General features: G+C 43.3%; 2 protein-coding genes and 1 long non-coding RNA gene across 14 annotated transcripts in view; 2 read left to right on the forward strand and 1 right to left on the reverse strand.

Annotated features, from left to right (window-relative positions):
• KLHL24 (kelch like family member 24) overlaps window positions 1–10,638 on the forward strand; it is a 30,034-nt gene extending 19,396 nt beyond the window's left edge. For all 4 annotated transcript variants that reach the window (XM_027779545.2, XM_055816974.1, XM_055816975.1 and 1 more), the window contains 4 exons: window positions 871–989; window positions 2,061–2,249; window positions 2,663–2,851; window positions 4,059–10,638. In XM_027779545.2, coding sequence (XP_027635346.1) covers window positions 871–989; window positions 2,061–2,249; window positions 2,663–2,851; window positions 4,059–4,259 — 698 coding nt within the window. In that variant the 3' untranslated portion in view covers window positions 4,260–10,638. The remainder of the gene's footprint in view (window positions 1–870; window positions 990–2,060; window positions 2,250–2,662; window positions 2,852–4,058) is intronic.
• A 146-nt stretch (window positions 10,639–10,784) lies between these two features.
• Window positions 10,785–12,846, reverse strand: LOC106112148 (uncharacterized). The gene is made up of 3 exons (XR_001226309.3): window positions 12,454–12,846; window positions 12,105–12,212; window positions 10,785–11,157 (listed from the first exon to the last, which is right to left on the reverse strand). It is a non-coding gene; the product is annotated as an uncharacterized LOC106112148 (long non-coding RNA).
• A 202-nt stretch (window positions 12,847–13,048) lies between these two features.
• YEATS2 (YEATS domain containing 2) overlaps window positions 13,049–23,593 on the forward strand; it is a 50,063-nt gene continuing 39,518 nt past the window's right edge. For 6 of the 9 annotated variants that reach the window (XR_008749356.1, XR_008749357.1, XM_027779537.2 and 3 more), the window contains exons 1-5: window positions 13,764–13,881; window positions 16,952–17,049; window positions 17,157–17,249; window positions 20,341–20,583; window positions 22,693–22,808. Coding sequence is in view for 7 of the 9 variants with exons in the window: in XM_027779537.2 (XP_027635338.1) it covers window positions 13,782–13,881; window positions 16,952–17,049; window positions 17,157–17,249; window positions 20,341–20,583; window positions 22,693–22,808 (650 nt within the window). In the remaining 2 variants the exon portion in view is untranslated. Of the gene's footprint in view, window positions 13,192–13,277; window positions 13,637–13,667; window positions 13,882–16,951; window positions 17,050–17,156; window positions 17,250–20,340; window positions 20,584–22,692; window positions 22,809–23,593 lie in introns of those variants that run through there. The other 3 variants (XM_055816946.1, XM_055816947.1, XM_005232259.4) reach the window with 3 other exon arrangements.

Below are 23,593 nucleotides of genomic sequence, written 5' to 3' on the forward strand. Positions count from 1 at the left end.
CTGTTTGCAGCAACAGTTGGAAAAATTACAAGCAAAAAATCCCAAGCAGTCTTTTCCCAGCACCACTTTCTCCGCTCCAAAGCGTGCTGTGTGCTGTTTAAAAAGACGAGTTGCCTAGGAGCACTGCGGTGCTGACACGTTGCTGGTGACACGCTTCTGTCCTATCATTCTATCTGTGCCTAGACTCTAAAGAAAAACAGTTAAAGCTGCTTCTCATCGTGAGAATGTAAAATGGGAACAAATTCCTTTTAGCACCCAAGTTGGGGTTCATTTATGCCAGTTATTTACAGTGAAATAAGCAATAGCTGTACGGTTTCTAACACCTTTCATTCACAATTCTTTTAGCAAGGGTAAATTACAGGGTACAGCTGATGGTTTAGACACCAGGCCCCCTGTGTTAGCTTAACCAAAGAAGTTGTCTCTGCAGGTGGGTAGTACCTGGGTCATTTGAACAGAATGTAAAATGAAGGAGATGTATGCATGAACCAAACAGAGGAACAGCTAGGGGTAGGGATGTGCCATGAGACACATAAATGGCTAAGATTTAGAGTCTCATCCAGGTAGGGACACTAAAGGAAATCTGAAGAGCATGACCAAAAGCCATTAAAATTAATTCCAATCTCAAGAAATAATCTAGTGCGATCTCAGCAGTGTTACTGGGAAAGACACACATAAACTTACTGTATGTTTTCATGTTTGAAATCCATTGAAACCAACTTTTCTCGGTCTAATGTATAAATGTAGATAGATCTGTATTTCACCTAAAGAAGATACAAAGTTGTCATTGCCCATGTAGAGGGGCCTGTTAATAGTTAACGTTTCTCGTCCAGTAAGGAATTTATTCAAATTGGAATATTTTTGTTTTTAAAGGTGGAAGAATCAATAGTCGGGATGTTTGGATTTACAACTCGCAACTTAACATTTGGATCAGAGTTGCCTCCTTAAATAAAGGCAGATGGCGTCATAAAATGGCTGTTCTTCTTGGTAAAGTAAGAGAAGTATATTTGTAATCTTTTTATAGTGGAGATGTTTGCTATATGTAAGAAAAGAGTGGAGAAGTCATACATGCATGTTTAGTATTACTTTGTATTTCCTATCAAATAATTTTAAAAATACATAGTTTCAAATAAAAGAATGTTCTAAACAATAAATCTGTTATCAGTCAGCTGCTACCTGTGGACATGAAATCATGTTACCCCTCAGGTCTGGGGGGGGTGGGGGGGTGGCGGTGTTTTTTCTTATCTCCAAGAAGCAACTTTTTGGGAAGCAAAGAAGCATCTGAATTTGCGTGTACTTCAAAGGTGCTGTCAGAATAAGTTTATGCAGTTATTAACAGAAACTGGTACTGCTCTGAGTGACAGCTCTGTGCTCTTTTGTTTTTATACTTATATTTTATATTACATCTAACCAGATGTATGCTGTGGGGAAATGGGAAGTTTTGTTTATATGCCTTAACATAAAACTAGTAGTTGGGATCAAGTGCTTGTGGGGATTCCATTAATGGACTTCTTAAGAGGTGAGGCTTGCAGCTGGAGCAAACAGAGGGAAGAAGGTAGATAAAATAATAATGAACTCTGCTGCTTAGATACAAGAGAAGCAACAGGAAAGTAAAGCAAAGCTTACAAACTGTGAGGAAGAAAAATTTCTGTAAGCAAGTAGGAAAAAAGCAAAACACAGAAAAGCAAAGGTAAATTCATATGGACTTTTGCTGCTGCCGTTGCTGAATGTAATCTGTAGAAAAAGAGAAATGCAGAGAAGTGCCTTTTTTAACAAATGCCATTCAAACAGGAAGTTTCTAGCTCACTATTAATAATACTATGCTTTGGAAGTGTGTTTGCAGTGTCATTCCACATGTGACTGAATGGAACTCTCCAGGGAGTCTCTACCTATTATTTGTAGACCATATGCTTCTCCTCCTGTATATAAATTACACATTTGAGGAAAGTATCCCTTTACAAACTTAGCCAATTAGAATTATTGCAGCTTTAATTTAATTTCATATTTAAATGTAATAACCATTCTAGAAATGAAATGATGATAGTTTTCACCACTTTGCATAGGTATATGTTGTTGGAGGATATGATGGGCAAAACCGCCTCAGCAGCGTAGAGTGTTATGATTCGTTTTCTAATCGATGGACAGAGGTGGCTCCCCTTAAAGAAGCTGTGAGTTCTCCTGCAGTCACCAGCTGTGTTGGCAAACTGTTTGTGATTGGGGGTGGTCCTGATGACAACACATGTTCTGACAAGGTCAGTTAATTGTATTTGATTGCATCTTCTATCCATGGTAAACAGTACTGCTGGTTTAAAACGAGGTCGTACAGAGATCTGTTTTAATTGTTTTGCTGAATGGAATACGGAATTATTATAATACAAAAAATACAGAGTAGAGAACGTTAACTCAGTAGTACACAGTTACCGGGGAGTTTGTTCATAAGTTCTGTGAATTCTTAAACCTGCGTGTTAGGAAAATCATGTTGAATATAGTGCATATGTAGATGTTACTGATACATGGACCAGTGTTTATATTGACTTCTGTTTTCTTGGTGAGGTATTGCCCACCAGGTATTGCTGCTTGGGCTCTTCATGTATAACCTGGGTGGGTGTGCCAGGTTATAATTTCGGTGAGGTTTTTAAACTGAAATGCATGTATTTGTTTCCAGGTTCAGTCTTACGATCCTGATACTAATTCTTGGTTGCTCCGTGCAACTATCCCTATCGCAAAAAGATGTATTACAGCAGTGTCTTTAAACAACCTGATCTACGTTGCTGGTGGGCTTACCAAAGCAATATACTGCTATGATCCAGTTGAGGACTACTGGATGCATGTACAGAATACATTCAGCAGACAGGTAATTAACACTAAAAAAGCCTCTAGACATCTGAAAGGTTTTGAGTTTTTTTCATTAATATCTTGGCATGAAATGAGTATCCTGTTAAAACTGCATCTCTGATTCCATATTTGCTTTACTACTTCATCTGTATAGTTCAAAACCTCACAGAAGAGGAAGTTTCTAACCCAGTGGCTTTTCAGTTGGGTGTCAGTTAGCCAGTCCAGACTTTTTTTTGAGAGCAGTTACTGTTGGAGAACAATGTAACAGTATAATGGACGATGTTTTAATTGTGTTGGAATTGATCTCTGTCAAGTTACGCTACATGTTTTAATTTAGACTGAAGATAGTAACTTCCTTTATAATTGATTAAAGCCTTTCAATGTGACAAAAAATATTGAAGGAGGTTTTTACAGTGTGAAAAAAACTAATTTGTCACAGAAAGTGTCGACTTCAGCAGCACGAGCTGTATCACTTCCGTGTATGGAACACTGAGCAGAATTCAAAAATGTATCCCCTCAGTAGTAAAGTGCATGTATACCAGTTAATTTTCCCTTATGTTTTAAAGCACCAATCACATACTCTACCTTATCTACCTTAACATAAATTTGTTCTTCTTTTTCCTGGCCTTCTCTCTATTCCTTTGTTTTGATCTGTGTTCTCTATTTAACTGATTTTTTTTTCATGCCCGCTTTTAAGGAAGAAATAAAATGCTATCTCTTTTTGTTTCAAGTAAGACATAGGATTCTTTTTCTGATGCATTCTTTTCTTAGTCATGGCTTTTTTCCTCTCCCCTGTTTAAATCCCTCTTCCTAATCTATTACTCCTCTAAGATGCTTCTCCTTGTTCGCATTTTTTTGCACTAATAGTACCTACTGTGGTCCCTCTTCTGAAAACCTTTGTTCTCTCCTCCTTTCCTTATCTCAGATGTTTAAATGGTAAGTACAGTGTTCGGCTGTATTCTGTTGTATTCCATTGTATGCCTTGTCTGAGCTGCGTACTGAAGGCTTAGACCTGAAGTAGTTCTTTCTGTAGGATTTTTCCGTAGGATTGTGCTGCTGCTTTCCCCAACTATTGTGCTTTCTGCATTGGCCCTTTCAGGAGAGTATAGGCCAGTCTGTTAACAAACGGTAGTCACAATGCTCTCCTCCTGCACTGGGGTAGACAAGCAGGATTTGAGGTCTTGTTTTTTCATTAATCATGTATTCCTTTGTGTATTTTGAAACAGGAGAATTGTGGCATGTCTGTGTGTAACGGAAAAATCTATATCCTTGGTGGAAGACGAGAAAATGGTGAAGCCACAGACACTATTCTTTGTTATGACCCTGCAACGGGCATTATCACAGGAGTAGCAGCCATGCCCAGGCCAGTATCATATCATGGCTGTGTGACGATTCATAGATTTAATGAAAAAGGCTTTAAACTGTAATTTTCTTGAAAAAAGAAGATGATGGCATGAATGAATCCAGTGGTCTGCTGCAAGACAGGCTTTTTAAAGATTCCTGAAATGGGAAAATGCCCTTTCCCTGCCTAAGTGTCATACGAAAATTATATCCTGTGCCTTTAGAAAAAGGGTTAATTTAACTTACAAAACAAGTCTACAAATCTATCCAGTAACCAGAGTTCAGTTGTATCTGCTGTGGGCTCTGATACAAGAGCAGTAGTAGTACATTGTACTGGTGTTCAGCAAGTTTTTCCTGTATGTGATTAGTAATTAAATTCTTGGAAGCTTTTAGGAGAAAGTGCCTTCACAGGCATTTGTGCCTGTGTCCTAAGAAGCGGTATCTGCAAGGTGTTTCAGGTTCTGCTAATTGGAAAAATACATAGGCAAGTAAATTCCAGAGAATCATCTAGGATAACAAACTAAAATTAAAAAAAAACTTATATAATTCATATGCACAGCATTCTTACAAGCAGATTGCTTGGCTTAACCAAGTAGATTTTATGTTGGATTATGCATGGTTTGGAATTAAAAAAAAAAAAAAAACAAAGCCACCCAAACAAACAAAAACCAACCAAAAAACCCAAACTGCATAGGACAAATACTAGAATCTGAGGAATGCTTTTTTTCTGAAGGAGAAACTGGTTGTTCAGTGAGCCACTGCGACACGCTGCAGTGACGATTGTGTGCCTTAACACTATGGACCTTATTCATAGTGTTGCTGAATGTTCATCAGAAGTACAAGGCTCCGTGACATGGAAAACTAGTGACCACTGGGCTGTAGGCGTAGAATCATAGAATCATTGGGTTGGGAAAGACCTTTAAGATCGTAGAGTGCAACGGTAAACCTCACACTGCCAAGTCCACCACTGAACCATGTCCCCAAGTGCCACGTGTACGCACTCATACTATCTCACTTCTTTAAAGCTGGATCTCAGCTGCCCTGCAGACCACATGGGAAGAAGGCAGACTAATGCATTTGAGTGGACTGCAAAGCTTAGTATTTATTTAATTTACATCACACTGCATAGACCCGTCAGGGTGTGAAGCAAATTTTGGATCCTAGTTTTTAACTTTTTCAATAGTATGGCTGAAGTCTGAAAATTACTGGGTTCACTCTTTGCTCGCTGCAAAGTATCTCTAAACTGTTCAAGAAATAAGGGATGATGAATTCTGGATTCTTCTGCTTTTCTGAATCCCATGATAAATTACCTGATGATAGAGGTGGGGACTTGGGTTGCAGCTTACAGCTTATAAATTGGTCTTTCAGATATCTTGTCTGCAGAGATGGCAGGGTACCTGCCAAGTATTTCTTGGCTTTTCTTCAGACAATCACTTACTTTAGCACAGTTAAACTACTGTATAAGCTGCTTGGCCACAGATAAAGTAGTTCTGGAAAGTTCCTTCCTATCACCAGAAAAAAAACTGTGGACCTATCCATGTAGCCATATGAGGTAACTCCCACATAACATGTTCTGGATAGTTTTGAAGCCTAGAAGGGGCCTGTATTTTATTGTCCTGTCCCCTCATCTTTTTTTTTTTTCCCCCCCTTTTTTAAGTAAACGTATTTTTTTTAAGTCCTTCCTAGATTTCTGTACTAGAACTCTTTATTTCCAGTACACAGTTGCATAGTTGAGGCACAAGTTCGTAAAAACTGAAGTAGCACTTGAGAGTTGGAGAATGAATAGGATTGTCTGTGTACCAATTTCCTGTTAATCGCCAAAAACCTCAGGAACTGCCCTTCAAAGGAATTCTGAGGACAGCAGCCAGTAAGGAAGTTGGTCAGTGCCAGGGCAGGGGAAAAAAAACCCCAAAACATAAGGCCCCTGCAGAGACAGCCCTGGCCTCAGGCTTCTGGTCTCCATGCTTGCTCAGGAGGGTGAAAACAAGCACCATCTCTGGAACATTGTTCCGCTGGACTTTCTTCATCTGTTTTCCCAGAGTATTTCTTTATGAGATGGAAATTCTGACCCTCAGTGAAGCCATGCCAAACTGGGAGTCAGCATTTTCCATAAGATATGGTCATGACTTTTAAAGAGCACTGGGAGCTGCACTTTGTGATGCATTAACTTGTAACCTCAGGAAAGGACACAAATTTCAGGTTCTGACTGAATACCAAACACTGCTTTGTATATGTTAAAAATACTGATAAAATACAAATTTCTGTGTATCAGTGATGTAATTAGGAAGTTGGTCCCTGAGCATGTACATTCACATTGCCCTAAAAAAGATTAAGTCCCTTGGTAACGTAAGACAAATGAGTCAGATAAATTAATCCTTTTCTAAGTTCCTTGTGTTTCTGCTCACCAAGTGTTACTTTAAAAAGGTAATTTCAGTACCTGTGAATAAGGTCCATTGATAGCAATGGTAATTGCCCAGTAACTGATACTGTATACTAACACTGTATGTAACTAGTGCCATCATTGTAAATGAAAATGTAAAAAATGATAGGAGCACTTAATTAGAGGTGCAATTTGAAAAACGTTCTCCTTTCCTTTGATTTCCTTCTTGCTTGTATTGAGACTTCTGATGTTGATTGTCATGCTAAACTGGTTTTAAACATTCTTTATTCTGTAGAACAATGTTGTTTATGTATAGATATCTTTTAACCTGTTCATAATACTGCACTACTCTGTAAATAACAAGATACTGCTTTCTGTGGTTTTGAAAATTCATTTTATAGTTTAGTTGTCTTTTCTTAACAATGTATGTACTGTTACCTATTATTTTGAAAATGACAGTGTTTAATGAACCAGCAAATGCAGAAATGTAGATGTAGAAGAAAACTTCTGCTTACAATTCTTGAGAACCTATATTCAATGCTGAACAGTTACATGTGTGGAGCATTGCTAAAATGGCAGTTACTCATGCAATGATTTCCCTAAAACAAGCAGTGAAATTCTTTTTGTTCGTTAACTGTAAATAATTTGCACTTATGGCCTGCTCTGTTAGAAAATTATTTTTAGATGTACTAGAAAAGAACAATTCAACTTTGGCTTAACGAAAACTTACCGTTTTTCTAGAAGGATGCATTAATTTGGAAGTAGCACTGCTGAGCCACCTGTTCTCCGATGCATTTCACTTAGGTATAGATGAGTTCAAAGATTTAAACTCTCACTATTACGCTTGTAGTTTATGTGCAATGTGGCTGCTTCTAGTTTATGGGCTTGAGCAGCAAGCTGGGGTCTTTTTGTCTCAGGAGAGAAAACTATGTCATCTAGTATAATCAAAAGATTTCTATCATAAATGTTTTTTTATGATGGAAAAAAACATCATAATAGGTTTGGTACCTCTGCACAAAGATGTAACTTCAGTCTAACCATACATGGCAAGAGGGCTCAAGTATCTCAAGTCACACCTAAAAAAAAAAATTTTAAGAGTTGTCTAATGTTTCACCCCACTAAATAGATAATTAGAGAAATCAAGTATTTCAGTCTTAAATAAGGGTAAATGTTTTCCTCTCAATTTTAATGTCCACTTCATGAATTACATCCTTCTGTTCTTAGCAATATGATGTTAATTGAAAAGAAAGTCAATGCTTTTTGCAGCCTGACTTCGAGAAGGTTCTGAATAGGTAACATCAGTCCTGCATTACAGCAGAGCTCATAGCCTGCCGCTTTTAGACATACCATGCATTCCCTTATTTTGCAGCCATCGAGCATGTAACTTTGCCTGGTAATCATTGTTTCGCCTGTAGGCTCCCTTCTTGGTAATGCTTAAGTAGGCATATTTTGTGGAATCTCTTCCATTTTTACCATCAGATGATTCATGTTACACTATGTGCCTGGTATGCATTTTGAGGATTGGGCACTGTGCTTTCTGCTTTTGGCACCAAGGGTCCAGAGTTGTAGTTACTTTCTTATTTTAATTGGCATCAATGCAGTTCTCATCAGAGATTGCTTTTGTTCCTATTCTCTGAAGCACAGGTGTCTTTAATGCAGATTATGTTGATATGAACCCTTATCATAATTTAGTCAAGCTTTTTAAATGGTATTTTTAATACTGCACATTTTTGAGAGAGGCTGACGATGTAGGGAGAGGAGGTGCTCACCTTGACAGCAGTTCAGAGGAAGCTTTGGTCGCTTGTGCTTCAGAGTAAGGACACTGCTGACTGCTCCAGCTTCTTCCTCAAAATAGTTGAGTTTACCACATTATCTTAGATAGTTACTCAATTTATCATGCTTTTGTTTTATTTGAACTGCAAGGACAAAACAAGAAGCAATCCCACTCCCTGTGATTTCATGTTCCCCTTCAGCCCAAGGCACGGTGGTGTGCTGGAACAGTCACCCCTGGCAGCTAGGCAGAGCTGTGAACTTAGTCCAGCTCCAAAGAGAGAGATGAGAGAAACTCATTGGTGCAAGGTGAGAGATACCAGGAGGAAACACACTGCCTTTGGGGTTTGTGTGTTTGGCTGGGCTCGCCTAAACCAAGATGTTCTGGATGCTCATAAGTTTCCAATTCCAGGTGCTGAAACTCAGCTGGTAAAAATATTTCGCATTTGTCAACTTGGTGAACTGAGCTGAGTGATAAAGATGCCTATATGGTCACAGTCTTCTAGTGGCAGCGTTCAAGAAAGCCAAAGATTTGTATTTCGGAATTGCCCATCCGGGCAAGCATATGTGGGGCTTTTTCTACCATTGAAGATGGCAAAAGCCAATTCAAGAGCGTTAAGAAACTCACAAGACTTGATCACTGTGAGGCAAAATGAGTATTTTCATCTGAATGTAGTCTTGTGCACACAAGAAAGCACAAATGAAATGGTTTGTTGTGCCTGGTTAAAAAAAACCTGAGCAACATAGAAAAGGAGTCTACAAGATTAGATGAGATTTTTAAGCAGACGTTTGCTGTCTGGTTGGGGGCCAAGCAGTAATTTCTTTTTAAATACATCCAGCGCGCAAGTTTTCTCAGTGTTGAATTATTTCAGGTGGCATTAATAAAAATGGATCTGACTGTCAGTTTATGATGATTGTGTCAGTGCTATGCACATTGCCACAAAACAGTAAGCAGCCTCCTGCCAACCCCAAACCAGATGTGTGAATCACAGGTTCTCTGCATGCTGGCCTTGCGTCAGCAGTCTTCCATAACTAATGTTACACATAAGTTCATGTTACTCAAAGTGTATCATCCTGATAACGTTACTAAGAACTCTTATTTACAGGAACATTTCTCTTTTTTTTTTTCCTAATGTAGTGCTCCAGTCTATGCTCATGTTTATTGTGCGCACATCTGCGCATGTGAGTAATTTTGTGATCATTTTCTGGTAGTGCTGTTATAAGTAATGCACATAAGAGCCCCTGTGTACAGCATGTAATTATGGCTTACTTTGTATTATTAGTTCCAAAGAAAATAATGTGTGTTAATTCTGAAAATGCCTGTGCCTTGAATTTACCTATATTTTTATCTATTGTGAAAAAGAGCTTGGATTACTTCTCCCAGTTTATCGTTATTAGGATCGGTCTTGCTGTCTAGACTGTTGATGCGCTTCTAAGAGAAACAAATCTTGCCATTCATTAATTAGAATAGTTAAACCTCTTGTTTAGAATATGCCTAGAATGCTTCCATTATTGCAGTGCTATGGCAGATTTAATCTAGGGAAATTGGTACTTGGTTTTCTCCTATGTTTTGTTTCCAGCACTCCTTGGTGACGAAGGATTTGAGTTCAGTCTTTGACTTCTTGTCCATAACATGTATAGTCTTGTGTTTTAGTCAATAGCTTCTGCAATATTTCTGAATGCTCTGACTTGTCAGTCATGAACCTCTTGTTCAATATACATAATATGAAGCAGTGATATGGTGCAGCATGGCAATAAGCAAATCAAGAGACTTGAATGTAATGTACTATTACTAACTTCATCTGTGTAAATGCTGGACCTATGAGTCATTCTCCTTTTGGAGCACCTGTAGCAATTTGGAGTCGGATTGTAGGAGCTATTTGGCTGTGGAAAGAGAGTTTACCTCCTGAACTGTTACTCCTATGATATTTTATCTTCACTTGAAATCATGTTTTGATTTTCCTTTTTTGCTGAGGAAAACAGCAGTTCATGTTATTCCTTGCCAGTTCCTTTATTTACAGAAACATAAAAGGCATAGTTGCGTGAAGAGCTCATCTTGTCTTCAAGAAAAACCTGGTGCAGCACAAATGACATTTGAACAAATAAAGTGCAGACCACTTACAGTGTGCCAGACTCAATGTTACATTATCTCGCATATAACATTAAGGTCTTCGGATTGTGCTGACAGTAGAAAAGTGATTTTGTAATGTAGCACAATTGCAATAACACCTGTTATATTTAAATCTATTTCTTGCATAATTCTACAAAAGTTTTTTAAAGTTCAGTGTACCTAATAAACATTTGCCTTTTCAATAGTTTGCTGTGTTTTATTTAGGTTATGAGAAGTTCCAGGGTGGGGCTTGGTGGTGCAAGGAGGAAACTCCTTCCTGTTTTTTCTGGTTCATTTCACTTCAGTTCTGCCGCTTTGCAGTCTCCGTATCTGTCAGTCAGTCCATCCTTCTCTCTCCCAGTCTAGGTGTTTTCCCTGGTCATCTTTCTGTCCTCCTCATGGAACTTAGTATTGATGTGAATAAAGGCAAGCTGGAGGCCGTGCAGAAGAGTAAACTTAAAAGAGAAAAATGATACAGCCAGGGGGTGGGATGTGAAATACTGGTTAGTCCTGGGTGTTGTGATGAGCAGACTTGGAAGACAAAACCAGCATGGGAGATCTGGAAAAGGTAACAATGCTAGGGAGGTGACTGGCAACAACACAGGTTGGAAGGAGTCCTATAGAAAGTTTATTTTAAAATTAGAACTTGCCTGTCTCAAGGTTCCACTTGCAGATGGCAGAGTAAGGGTTCAGACTGTGATGGAGAGGTACACCTGCAGCTGAACTGATAGGAAGAAAGCATTTGGTTTAATACCCTTTTCTTTTTTTTTACAGATTAATCCATCTTTAACATGTTTTCTAGTGGAACACTAATCTGTACTCCTGTGTTCCTCTTCCCTATAACATGCATTCTGGATCTCAGACTTGGAACTTGTCCTTCATGTAATCCTAGTCCTGCCACCTTCCCAAAAACATTTCTTGTAGGTATTGTGGCAATCAAATACAGCTTCCATAGCTTTGCACTGTAGCCCATGTTGATCTAATCTATATCACAAGTCTATTCCTGGTGATGTATTCAGACATGGGGTGTTCTGGATACACAAAAAATAAAGACCAAGGCACTGGGGCCCTGATAACTCAATATACTCTGTGTCTCTGACACAGAAGTGTAAAAGAAGCTTTTCGTAGAAATAGTGCCAGAAATTCTGCATTCTAATATAATCTACTTAAATGGACACGATAATACTGATACATCCTTTATGGGGTTTTTTTGCAGTTTTGAGATGCAGAAGACTGAAGTAGCTGCACTAGTTTCAATAGTTTTGAACCTGCCCCCACAGAGATGAGGGAGTGTATGTCAGTACTATTGGGATATGTTGTGGTTTTCAAATACCTTCTAACACGAAATAAAACTTGGCAAGCCAACAGTGTCTGCTGCAGTTCTACACTGCAGCCAGGCTTATTTACAGCAACCAAGTGGCTCTTGCTGTGGTGCCAAAAGTAAGTTACAACCCAAGTTCAATGCTTGCAGAAGTTTACTTTTCTGGAAGTTGCCTGAGACAGAATCCACAGACTGCAAAGCAATGGAAGTATTTTTGAGGGACTGGAAGCCCACCTTAAGGTGTGTCTTAAATGTAGTCAACTGGTAGCAATATTTCAACAGCAGCCTTTTCTTCCTCTTTCCATATAGCAGGAGGAAGAAAATAAAATTGAACTACATTACATACATACTTTTCCTGATGAGCATGATACAAATGCGAGTACAAGAGTCTCCATCGATTTGCTGTAGTTCACGTTTGTTGCTTTGTAAGAAGTCGGAAAGCTGTTGTAGTAGTGGTCCTGAAATAAAAATAAATAAATAAATAAAGGAATGCAAGGGCTAAGCCTTGAACATTCAGCATACACTTGCTAATTAGTGGCCTCATAAATGAGCTGCAAGTACACCTCTGAGCGGGATGTTAATTTCTGCCGGTTAGCAGCTCGCTGCATGGGCCGCGGGGCTGCCGCAGGCAGGTGCTACAGCCCGGCCAAACCCGAACCCCCGCTGCAGTATTAACTACGCAGATTTGGGCAGGTTTACCTCAGATTTGAGGGACTATGAGATACGGCAAGCAGTAAGTACGGTACGAGATTTTCCTGAAGCCTATTTTTAGTCAGATCAGGGCAGGAACTCCCTTCAGCAGCCTTGTGTGGGCGGGGGGCCGCCGTCCCCCCGGGCGGGCTGCTGGCACCTCACGCCTCCCTCAGCCCAGGCCTCGCCTCTTCGTTGGTTTTTTGGCGAACTGTCAGCCTTTCACTGAACATCTTCCGTCTCGAAACGTCTTTCTCAAATTTTATGACTAATAACAATGCGGTTGTTCCACCCAGTAAGTCAGGACTCGGCCAATATATGAATATACCCCCACAGGAGCCTCTCGGTGTCGCTCACCGCGGGGCTGAGGGGAGGCGGCCGCCCGCCGCCACCGCCGCGCTGAGGGAGGCCCCACGGCCCCGCATCCCCGCCCCCCCCCCGAGCCCCGCCGCGCCGCCGCCCCCGCCGCGCCGGCACCTGCCCGCGGCAGCAGGTGCGGGACCCCCGCCCGGGGAGCCCGCCGGCCCCGCCCCGCCCCCTCGCCGCTGTCCGCCTGCGCGGGCCCCGCCCCGGCGGCTGACGGGCAGCCCGGCACACGGCCCTGCGCTCATGGCGGCGGCGGCGCTGCTGGCGGTGGTGGCGGGCCGGGGCGGCGGGGGCCGGCGCTGAGCGCCCCGGGGCGGGGCGGCGGGCGGGGGCGGCCGGTGGCGGCGGCGGCGGGGCCGGGCGGCGCGCGGCGGAGCGCGGGTGAGCGGCGGGGGGGGGCGGGGGCGGGGGGGGAGGAGCGCGCGGCCGCGGCGGCTTTGTGTGCGCGGCGGGGGGAGGGGAGCGGCGCCGCCGCGCACGTGGGCCCGGCCGCGCGGGGGCCCGGCCCCGCCCCCAGCGCGCTGAGGGGGCGCCCCGACACCGGCCCCGCCGCCCCCCAGGCCCCTGGCGCGCCGCGTCCTCGGCTTCACCTCACACGGCTCCCGCTGCCGCCCCACGGCCCGGCGGGGCGCGCAGGGGGTCGAAGCGCCGTCCCCCCGGCTCGGAGGGGCCGCGGGGCGGGGCGGGACCGAGCCCGCCGCGGGAGGGGCGGGAGGCCAGCCCCCCCCCCCCCGCACCCCCCAGGGCCGCCCGGCAGACCCCGGCCCGGCAGCGGGGACCCTCGGCGGGGCGGTGCCCCTTGAAGCCCCCGTGCCGGGCTTTGCAGGTTAACCTGTGGCGACGGGGGGAGGGGTGTCCGGCGCCCCGGCCGCAGGCCTGCCCGGGCTCGGAGGTGGGAGCCTGCCCGGGGGGTCGCGGTGGGTGACCTTAATGCTTTTTATTTTTCTTCTCAGTGGAGCAGTGGGGAGATCATGTCTGGGATCAAGAGAGTGATCGCGGAGAAGGACCCCGACTACGAGGAGATCACTGTCGTGCATCCCAACAAGCGTTACAAAGCGGCCGAGCAGTCAGGTAGGAGCTGGCTGAAGTGAAGGGGTCTCCCGGGGGGAATTGGAAATGCTGGGGGGGTGCGTGCTGCCTGCGGACGGGGCGGGAAGGGGCCGGGGTAGGAGCTGAGGGGTCGGACGAAGGGAGCTAGCGATACCTCTGAATTACCAAACGAACGTGTGATTGTCATACACGGTGCGGTTCCAACCCACTAGCTGAACCGTAAGTAAGGTGTGAGGACGCAGGCTTTGGTGCGTGGTAGCAGCTAGAGCACAAGCCCTCCAGGGCCCCAGCCGTGTGCTTTGGTTCCCGTTGCTTGCTGAAGTATTATTTGCCAGTGCATCTTCCCAGCAGTTACCCATGCTGAGATGTGCTCCTGACTGTGCATCTGTTTTGCAGTTTCCAGAAAGATTGTCTGGTAGTTTGGGGGATACAGGTCGCAGCACAGCATGGCAGGGGGAGCAATCCATGACCCGGCAGTAGGAATTAGAGAAGTCCACAACCCTGCGGTAGGTAGAGTGGCTCTCGGAAGGTGACAGATGTTTGCAGGAGGAGTCAGATAAAGTGAAAGGGAGCAGCATAGAAGGGGTCAGCTAGGGAGGAGGAAGGGGCTTTGAAAGATGCAAGGGAGGAGGAGGAGCAGGAGCAGCTACTTGACTGAACGAAAGGTGGATAAAGAAGGTGTAGTGTAGAGAGTAGCTGGATGAGTAGGTTTGTGTTTGGCACGCTTGGATATGCTTGCTTTGGGAACCAGCCTGTTGGCAGGGTGCCAGGGACAGGTTGCAGTCATCTCTGGGCAAATGAGAGTAGAGCTTCTTGCCCCTGGGACAGGGAGTAGGCTAGTGATTTTTGGCATAGCACAGCTAGTGTGAGAATCGTGATGGGAGGAGCTGACAAACAGGGAGGTGAGAAAACCGAAGCTGGCTGTGGGATCTGAAGAAGATCCAGGAACAGAGCAGGATGCCAGCGCTGCCAGTTGGAGAGGGACAGATGACGGCTTTGTGGGTGATGCTTTGGACAATGGCATACAGCTGGACAGGTCTGAGGAGGCTGAACTCTGAGTTGAATGTGTTGCTGGGCAGGTCCTGTCTGCCAGGTTGGTTCGGGGCCCCGACAGCGAAGCTGTGCTGGAGCTGGCCGTGGCAGAAGAGCCTCACCACTCCCAGCCGCCTGCCCTGCCTGGCTGCCAGAAGTCGCCGCCCTCTGTGGTGGAGTGTCCCAGGGACTGCAGACAGATTTTTGATCTGCTTCTGAAGCAACTTTTCAGAAGGGCTTAATAATTAGCAGGCAAAGTCTCAGGGCCTTGCAAAACTGTCCTTGCCAAAGTGAACTTTGTCTTCTCCAAATTGGCTTCTTTCTTGCTCTTGTGGAAGATCTTGGACTTTCAATACAAGAATTCCTTAAGTATGCAAATTTCACTAGCACGATCTTAATTAGGGACTGTGGTTGACACTAAGCTGGGAAAAATATAAAAATAAAGTGTTCTTAAAAGCCTCTGTAATGGAACCACAAATCCTAAAGTGCTTTAGTTATCATAATGCTGGTGTTGCATAGCATCAGTCTCGGGAAGAGATGCAGTTGTCCCTGTCTGAACTGTGTGTCTCATACCTTAACCTGTGCAGGTTTATGTTAAGTGTAGCCTTACATGTGAATTTCCTAGGCATGGTGTTCATGGCTGGAGGAAAATTATATCCCTCTGGTATTTAGATTTGCATTACTCACACAGGTTCAACCGTAATTCTTTTTTAACGTTGGCTTTAACTATTTCTGGTCCTAGAATATACATATATATACACACGTGTATCTAGAAATAAGTAAAAATATTTAGGGTACCCCTGTTGCATATACAAGCATCAGCTGCCTTACTCCTGTTACAGGTACCTGATCAGATGGTAAGATTATGTATGCTAGCTGGAGCATAGCAGCAAAGTCTTGACTTGCTTTTGATTTATTTATTCTTTCTATTGGGATATTAGAAACCTCTTCAAACAGCTATGTACCCTTCAGTAAAACAAATGCTTCCTCTGAAGCTCAAAACAAAGTCTTGCTGCTGTTGCCTACTATTCCATGTAGAAACAATGTGAGACCTTTTTCAGAGGCACCCGGGCTGTTTCTCTGATCTGCTTTGCAGTGGGGTCGCTGTACTTCTGACACAGGCTGGAGGACCTTTTCCGTGCTTTCTTCTAGAAGTACAATTCCTGCTTTTCCAAGTTCTTGCTTAGAACTTGATAAAAAAGATGTTGTTTGAACCCCCTTGATATAATCGAGGTGATATAAAGGAAGGGAAGTATTAAAGTCTACAGTAGGTGTAGAGCAAAAAGAATTGTTCTTTCTGTGTTTATACGTGTTCGAGAAAAACACAATGAGATGCCAATTTAGTTCTTAGCTGCTAATTTCCATAATGTATTTGCACAGTTTGAAATATTGAACTACTTGCTTTCTACCGAGGTCAATAAACTACTGAAAGGCTAAAATTTTTTGACTGCTGTGCTGGAAGTGGGTTTTGTAAGAGGTAGACCAGCTTTCGATACTGTAGTTTCCTTTGTGGGTAATAAAAGGCTTGTAGGCGCTCCAGAGCAGGCTGCGCTTCACGCCAGCGCTGAACGTATAAAGTACTAGTTTGCCTTATTATTGCTGCATGATGTGGTGTAAATTTCCTGGATATGAATCGGGCCAAAGAGAGCAGAAAAATGTACGTAGCGTTCCAGTGTACTCCTGCGCAATCGCAGCAGTAACTGCACTTGGCCATGGTACTTTAGAGTTTTCCTTTTACTGTTTACAGCTTTACTGAGACAGAAGTAAACAAACTGGTCCTGTTCTTCCCATCTTCTGTTATTTGTCATCTCAGACCTAAAAAGGGAAAAAATAGCTCTCTGCATAAGCCAGCTTTTAAAGATACATGTGGTTTTTGTTAAGACAAATTACTTACTTTTGCAGAAAGATGATCCTTCCCTTTTTTTGTGTGTGCTGAACTTACTATCCCTACACTTCTCATTCCATGATGATTTGTGATGTTTATGCTTTCAAATAGAGCCTCAAAAATAGAAATATGAAACTTCCTCCTTCTTTATTTTCCATGTGTGGCCTTGTACAGCTCGAGATGTTGCTGTGCAGAAGATTGAGACAATTATAAAAGAACAGTTTGCCGTCGAAATGAAGAGTAAAGAACATGAAATTGAAGTTATAGATCAGGTAAAAAGGTTTTGCTCTTAAAAATACACAAGGTCCTGGTGTATTGGGGTTTGGAGGGATTGCTGCAGTGGTTACTCGTTACTATATGTTATCTCTTCTTTTTGTAGCGCCTGATTGAAGCAAGAAGGATGATGGATAAGCTGCGTGCTTGTATTGTGGCTAACTATTATGCATCTGCTGGTCTCCTTAAAGCTGGAGAGGTAAAAATTGCTTTGGGAGTAATAAGATTTTAGGGAACGTTTTCAAAGGACGATGTGTAGTTCACTGGTTGTTCAGCTGATACTTGTTTTTGAGATGTGATTTTCTGAAATGGTGGAATACGATCTGCAAATGGGGTGGCAGTGGGAGAGGACACCTGTGCATCACCAGCTGGGCCTCAGGTACTTGGCAAAGTCTTCAAGGAGCAGTTGAAAAGTCATTCAGCAGCCCTCAGTTCTGGTTTCTGAAATGCTCTGTGCTTTTTTTTTTTTTTTATCAGTTCTTGCACGAGAGCACCTTGCTTCTCACACACTGCACAGTTTGTCCTTGCAAAACGATGAAAAGTGGGGAACATGGTTTCCCATTTTGCAAGAAAAGAGTGGAAGCAGATGGATTTTGGAACCTCTCAGGAAATAAAAATTAAAAATCAAGACTTCTTGAGGCTTGGGCAGTGCCATGACACCATCCTCCTTTTACCCTGGCAGCCAGTCTGTTAATGATTTGGTGAACAGACTGATGGCAGCAATAAAGCCTGAGGTAAATCAAGGAGATATCACAGAGAGATTAAAAATTCACAACAGGATTAAAAAAAAAACCAAAACCCGAACCCTGTTAGTGAAACCCCAGTTCTGAGCACTCTGTCCTTAGTGGGGTGGTAATCGTAGGGTGTTCATGGCTCATGCGGACTCATGCAGATTGGCATGTAGTTCACTACCAGCATAGGTATTTAGTTAGCATCTTTCAGTACAGGGAGTTGATCTAATTTCCAGTAAATATCTGAGCTGATTTTTGGAAGCTGTAGGTGGATGCTGCAGACCTGGGTTTTACTCTAGTCCCATGAGAATTTCTGTTCAAAGCAGTGGCTCGCACTGATCCTCCTGGTTTTCCTGTTGTGGTTTCCAGAAGACTTGGAGTGGGGTAAAAATAAAAAGGTCTAGCTTGTTTTTCCCTCACTGAACTTAGATTGAGCAGCTGGAGTTGAAAAAGGTTGTGGTAGTATTGGGAGGCTTGGAGATCCCTCTTTCCGCCCCTGGATTTTTGTGTAGGCAGTTGAAGAACATGAGCTAGATTCTGATCTTTGAAACTACTTTCATTCAGCATCACCGTGTGTCAGCAAGAGCTGTACCATCCCCTGTTCTTTACTCTTTCTGCCATGCAGGGTGTTCGGTTTTTCCTTGCTGATTTTCATGCTTGCCAGAAATAGCAACTTTTGTAATTGCTTCAAAGCATTCACAAAGTTTACTGGCACATCCTTGCTTTGTTTAGTTTTCCTGTAGTTTTTATGAGCTAATGTAGCTGTATCTGCAATTACATTTTTACTTTTTTTTTTTAAGTCCTGATTTGCATGCAGGCTCTATCATTTCTGTTTTTGTTTTGAAGTTGTTACTGCTTTCAATTTTCTTTGTTGCCTGATTTTAATGTGTGCTTAATGTATGTTTGACTTGGCAGTGAATGATTGTCTTGTTTCTGCTTCTGGTAGAATGGGAGTCTTTGCAGTTTAATTCAGAACCTCTAAGAAGATGATCTGCAAATTCCTAACCTGTTCTCATAAATATAAACAGTTCTTCATCCCAATGCTTGCTGGGTTTTGAGGCTTATGATTCTGTATAGTTAGTTTATTATGTTTTTCCACAAATTAGTGGACAAGTGTTGGTCATTTTACTTGACTAGAGGTTTTAAAAAAAGAGAGAGGTTCTTGGTGGTTTGATTTGTGTTTTGGGGTTTTTATGGTCCTGTTGTGTGTGTGCCTCTGCTGTTGGATATATGGATATGACTGTCATAAGCAGGTAATTGAGAGTTGGTAATTGCTTCACTTATGTACCTAACAGACAACTGGAAAGAAAGCTCTCAAACGGAACTTTGGAGTCCCAGGTGGGACAATGTTTAACTCCACTACTTTTACTACCTCTCAGGGGCAGTTCTGCTGCTCCATAGTGGTCCTGGTGTCTGTCCCCATGTCACCCCCTCAATCACGTTGGCAGAATTTTGAATCAGGGAATTTATATGGATTTAAAAAAAACCCTGCAAAGGAAAAAAAAAACCCAAACAAAACCAACAAAAAAACCAACCAAACAAAATAATTCCAAATCAGTTTCTTGATTTGTTTTACTTTGTGACCTGCCCCCTCCCCATGAATTATTGTGCTGTCCTGGCTGATGCGGGTGATTCGTGCAGGGAAGAGGAAAAGCTTCTTTCAGCTGGTACTGCCTGCAAGAAAAGGAACTCTAGAGTGAGTCTGTGGCTTCAGGAGCCAGAGTGAGTCTGTCTGTTGGTGCACTGCTGCTGGTAAGAGGGGTGTTTCTGCTGACTTGTTTCATCATCAAACCAAGGTGATGGGCAATACTGGTGACTGGGAGAAGTGGCCAAGGGACACTTGCTTTGAGTGATGAGTGTTTTCCTTGCTGTTTCTGAAGTTAAAACAAATGCAGGAGAGAAAAAAAAAAAAGGGGGTGGGGGTGGGGCAACGGGCTTTGTTACAGTAATGAAAAAAACAAAAGAGATTTAAACATTCCTCTGCCCTGTCCTCCCCCTTGCAGGTTCAGGAGGATCTAAGTTTAGCTCCGAGATGTCCATTTTGAGGAAAGTTTGCAAGCATGCCTAAGCACCTTATTCTTTATCCTCTGTTACGCTTTGGGAGCAGACAGGGTGCTATGTAGCTTGCCTCATAGGCATTGACAAGACTGCCAGGGTGTATCAAACCTAAAGAGCCTGATGCATTTATGTACCCTGCTTGCCTGCAAGAATCGGGCAGCTGTGGCCTTTCTATGGTAAAAGACCGTAGGTGTTGGCCCAGGGAGGGAAGACGTTATTTTCAAAGGGACGTTATAGGTATTTGAGCTGGCTGCAGTCCTTTTCATAACCAGGTGGGTGTCTGAGATCACAGGGTCTAAAGGAACAGATTCAGTGTGGGGTGCTGTTTCTGTAGAACCATTTTAAGCTTTTATCTTCCGCAGCATATGTTTTTCCTGCAGGGCAGCTGATTAAATATTTGTTCTTTCTTCATACATTGACCTTTTCTCTTCTGGCACAGTTTTATTTTTACCTGGGCTGCAGGGAAATAGTAACCGGATCTGCCTGACCTCTTTGTTGCAGGGCACCAGGTCATGTGATGCAACAATTCTTAATCACCCTTCAATCAAGAAATTCTTGGAATCTCCCTCTAGATCATCGTCTCCAGCTAACCAGGGCTCAGACACTCCATCTGCCAACCACTCCGAGAGTGACTCGCTCTCTCAGCACAATGACTTTCTCCTGGACAAAGACAATAGCAACTTGGATGCAGACGAGCGGCTGACAAACAGCCTGGACCAGAGACAGAGCAGAAATACTGGCCGGGTAAAGTAAAACTCGAGTGGTGGTCAAGTTGTTGGACGTGTGTGCTCTGTCTGGACTCAGTGCTGGCACCAGGAGCTCTTCATGTTTTCACCCACCTTGCTGAAGATCTGTTTCTTACCCTCTCCAACTGCTTGCTCCCACTCTTTCAGCCTGGCTTTGCTGTAAGGCCAACTGAAGTGTATGTAACCTGGGTAACTCTTTTAACTCAGTCATGGCCAGCAGAGAGGTCAGCCAGGCAGTGGTGGTTGGTAGCCTCTGGGGAAGGAGGAGTTTCACAGCTTGAGCAAAGGGTTTTGCTGTGCAGATGGAAGTCAGGTCTGGAAGGGTAGAGCCTGGAGAGAAAAGCCAAGATGTGTCATTCCCAGCAGAGTTTTTAAGAAGTAATGCTGCTGCCTGTCCCTGGGTGCCCATGGGGACTGCATTGCTCAGAGTGGTTGAACCACTGGAGTTTGGGGTTTGGCCTTCTCAGCAGACTGTGGTGAAAACATAGTCACGCCGGTGGATTAGCTCACCCTGGGAGCATGAGCTGGCAGAGCCTGGGTGGATAGTTTGTTTTTCTGTTGGTGGTGCTGCTTGCAGTTGTGCTAATATCACTGTTTGCTTAACTCAGCCAGACTGACCCGGGTTAAAAATGCCTTTTCTCATTGTGTCCCTATACTTTTTTCTGGGTTCTTTGTGACCTGGATCCATTCCCTTTATGGCTCGCTGTGCAGCTTCAGAAATGCTTTACCTGTTCGCTGCAGTTAGCTGCGCCAGGGAGACTCTCTCACTGACTGCAGGTGAAATGTGCCTTAGTAGGTGAGATGAAATTCCTCTGTTTCCTTTCAGTTCTTTTAAGCTGTCAGGCCTGCCAGAGGAGTAGAGCCTCTAACCCAGACCAGGGATAGGTATATCTCTGCATTCTGCAGCTGAACAAGTTGTAATAACATGGCAGAAAGAGCATCGATTTCTGCCTCCACTGAGCAGCATGACACCCTTGATAACAGGGCTGCAGTTTGCTGAAATCCTGCCTAGGGTCTATAGCAGAAGGCAGATACACAATGTGGACCCACCTATATCATAAACCACCAGACCAGTGTACTTGTTTCTGCACTGGGGGCATTGGTGGAGCAGTTGTGTATGTCTTCGACCAATGCAGCCCGTGGCCCAGAGGTGGCTGAGAGAGTGATGAGGAGCAGGAGCCATCCCAGCCTTCTGTGGCTCCTTGCTTGTTTGGGGCATCACTGACTTAACAGAGGAGTCATAGTGCTCCCCACCCACGCTGACCCTCGTCTGATGAGTGCTGGGTGGATTACGCTTCAGGAAGCTGCAGCACCAACCCTGTTGTTCGTGAGAGAACAGCAGTCTCTTAATCTGTCGGCATTCGCTTCATCCAACAGTCATAAAAAAGCCTCTCGTTGCCATGCAAGCAGCGGTGCAGCCCGCGCTGGCACTGTGGGCAGTCATGGCATCGCTTTACCAGGGAGTCTTGGCCACTGCCTGATAGCTGAGGTTGTGTTACGAGGTTGCTGGATTTATAATGCCCAAGTATTACAGTGGATTTGTAGGCTTATCCAGATGTCGGTGATGTGGTATAGCTGACTGCTATCCCTGTTGAGTTGGAGCTGAATTCTTGTCTCAAGCCCAGCCTCAGTTCTTTACTGGGAAGCAACACTTGAGTTCCTCAAAGCAGCAGAGGCTGGGGATGAGAAAGATTCAGATTTTCAGAAGCCACTCGTGGGAGATTTAGCTTTGTTTCTGATTAGTGACCAAAATGATGCCACTCTAGCAGTGCTTGACTTTTTTTCAGATAGTGCAGTGGCAGTGCTTTTGAAATGCAAGCTGAAATCGTGGCTCAGATCCATGGTATGTCGCATAACGTACACTCAGTTAAGCCATGCAGTGTACACTTGGCTGGGCAGCATATCATTGTTGCGTGCCTGAGTCGCTTAAACGTGCCTAGATAGCAATTTAAGTATTTTTAGGGATGTTTCATTGTTGGTCTCTCATTTAACTATGCAGGTTTACTTTTTTTAACAATACCTTGCTTTTCTAGCACCAAACAAAATGATGTTTAAGAGGAATGTTTGGTTTTTTGTTTGCCTTTTTGTTTTCTTCCCCTACCCTCAGGACAGTTCGGGTGTTTCAAGCTCTCAAAAACCAGGACAACGAAATGCCGGACTGTCAAATGATGAAACTTCACGACTTTATGTGAAGAAAACGATTGTGGTTGGCAACGTCTCCAAGTTAGTATACGGAGTCTGAGGGATGGTCCTTTATATCAGGATTAAATGGAATAGGAGGTTAAAATTAGGAGACAAATAAAATTGCTAGGCTGTCACAGTATGAGGTATTGCTCTTGAATAATCACTGTATGAAAGGCTACCCTCCTCAAGTGTCCGCATGATTTTTTTGTGGGATGAAAAGTGTTTTAGTAGTTTATATATCTTTATATAAAGGTTTAAAGATCTGTTTCTCTCAAGGGGTGTCTTTCAGCCTGTTCTGACCAGTTAGAAATCCCAAGTTTTTCCATGAAAATTTGGAAAAGCAAGTTGTCCTGATGGCTAATTCAGTGTGTCCATAGGGACAGTGTGGGTTTTTTTTTTTAAACAAAACAAAAAAAAAAACCCAAACCACCAGAATGAGGAAAATTGTGAAAGTCCAGCACAGTCTGAAGAAATTAATTTGTGCAGTTTTTATTTATAATTTTTTCCCAAAAAATTTTAGAACGGGTAAATAAATATACATAACTTCTGAACTTTGAGGAACTTGGTGGAGAAAAGCATTCATTTTAGGAAACTATGGACAAGCCCAGGTTTTAACTCTCCACCCTTGCACTACTCAAGTCAGTCTTTTCCTCTTGCATAGAAAGTAGCAAACATTTGCTGACGAAACTTACAGTGTTAGAATTGTCTTGAAAATCTGCCTAAGTCTGGGCCTGGAACCAAGTATTGACTAAAGTTTCTTAAAAACTTAAGAATTGTTATTTTTTGTATTTATGGTAGCAGAGTTGCTGATGTTGTGTTTTGGT

This window comes from Falco peregrinus, chromosome 12 (assembly GCF_023634155.1).
Source record: "Falco peregrinus isolate bFalPer1 chromosome 12, bFalPer1.pri, whole genome shotgun sequence".
In the NCBI taxonomy this organism is placed as follows: Eukaryota; Metazoa; Chordata; class Aves; order Falconiformes; family Falconidae; genus Falco; species Falco peregrinus.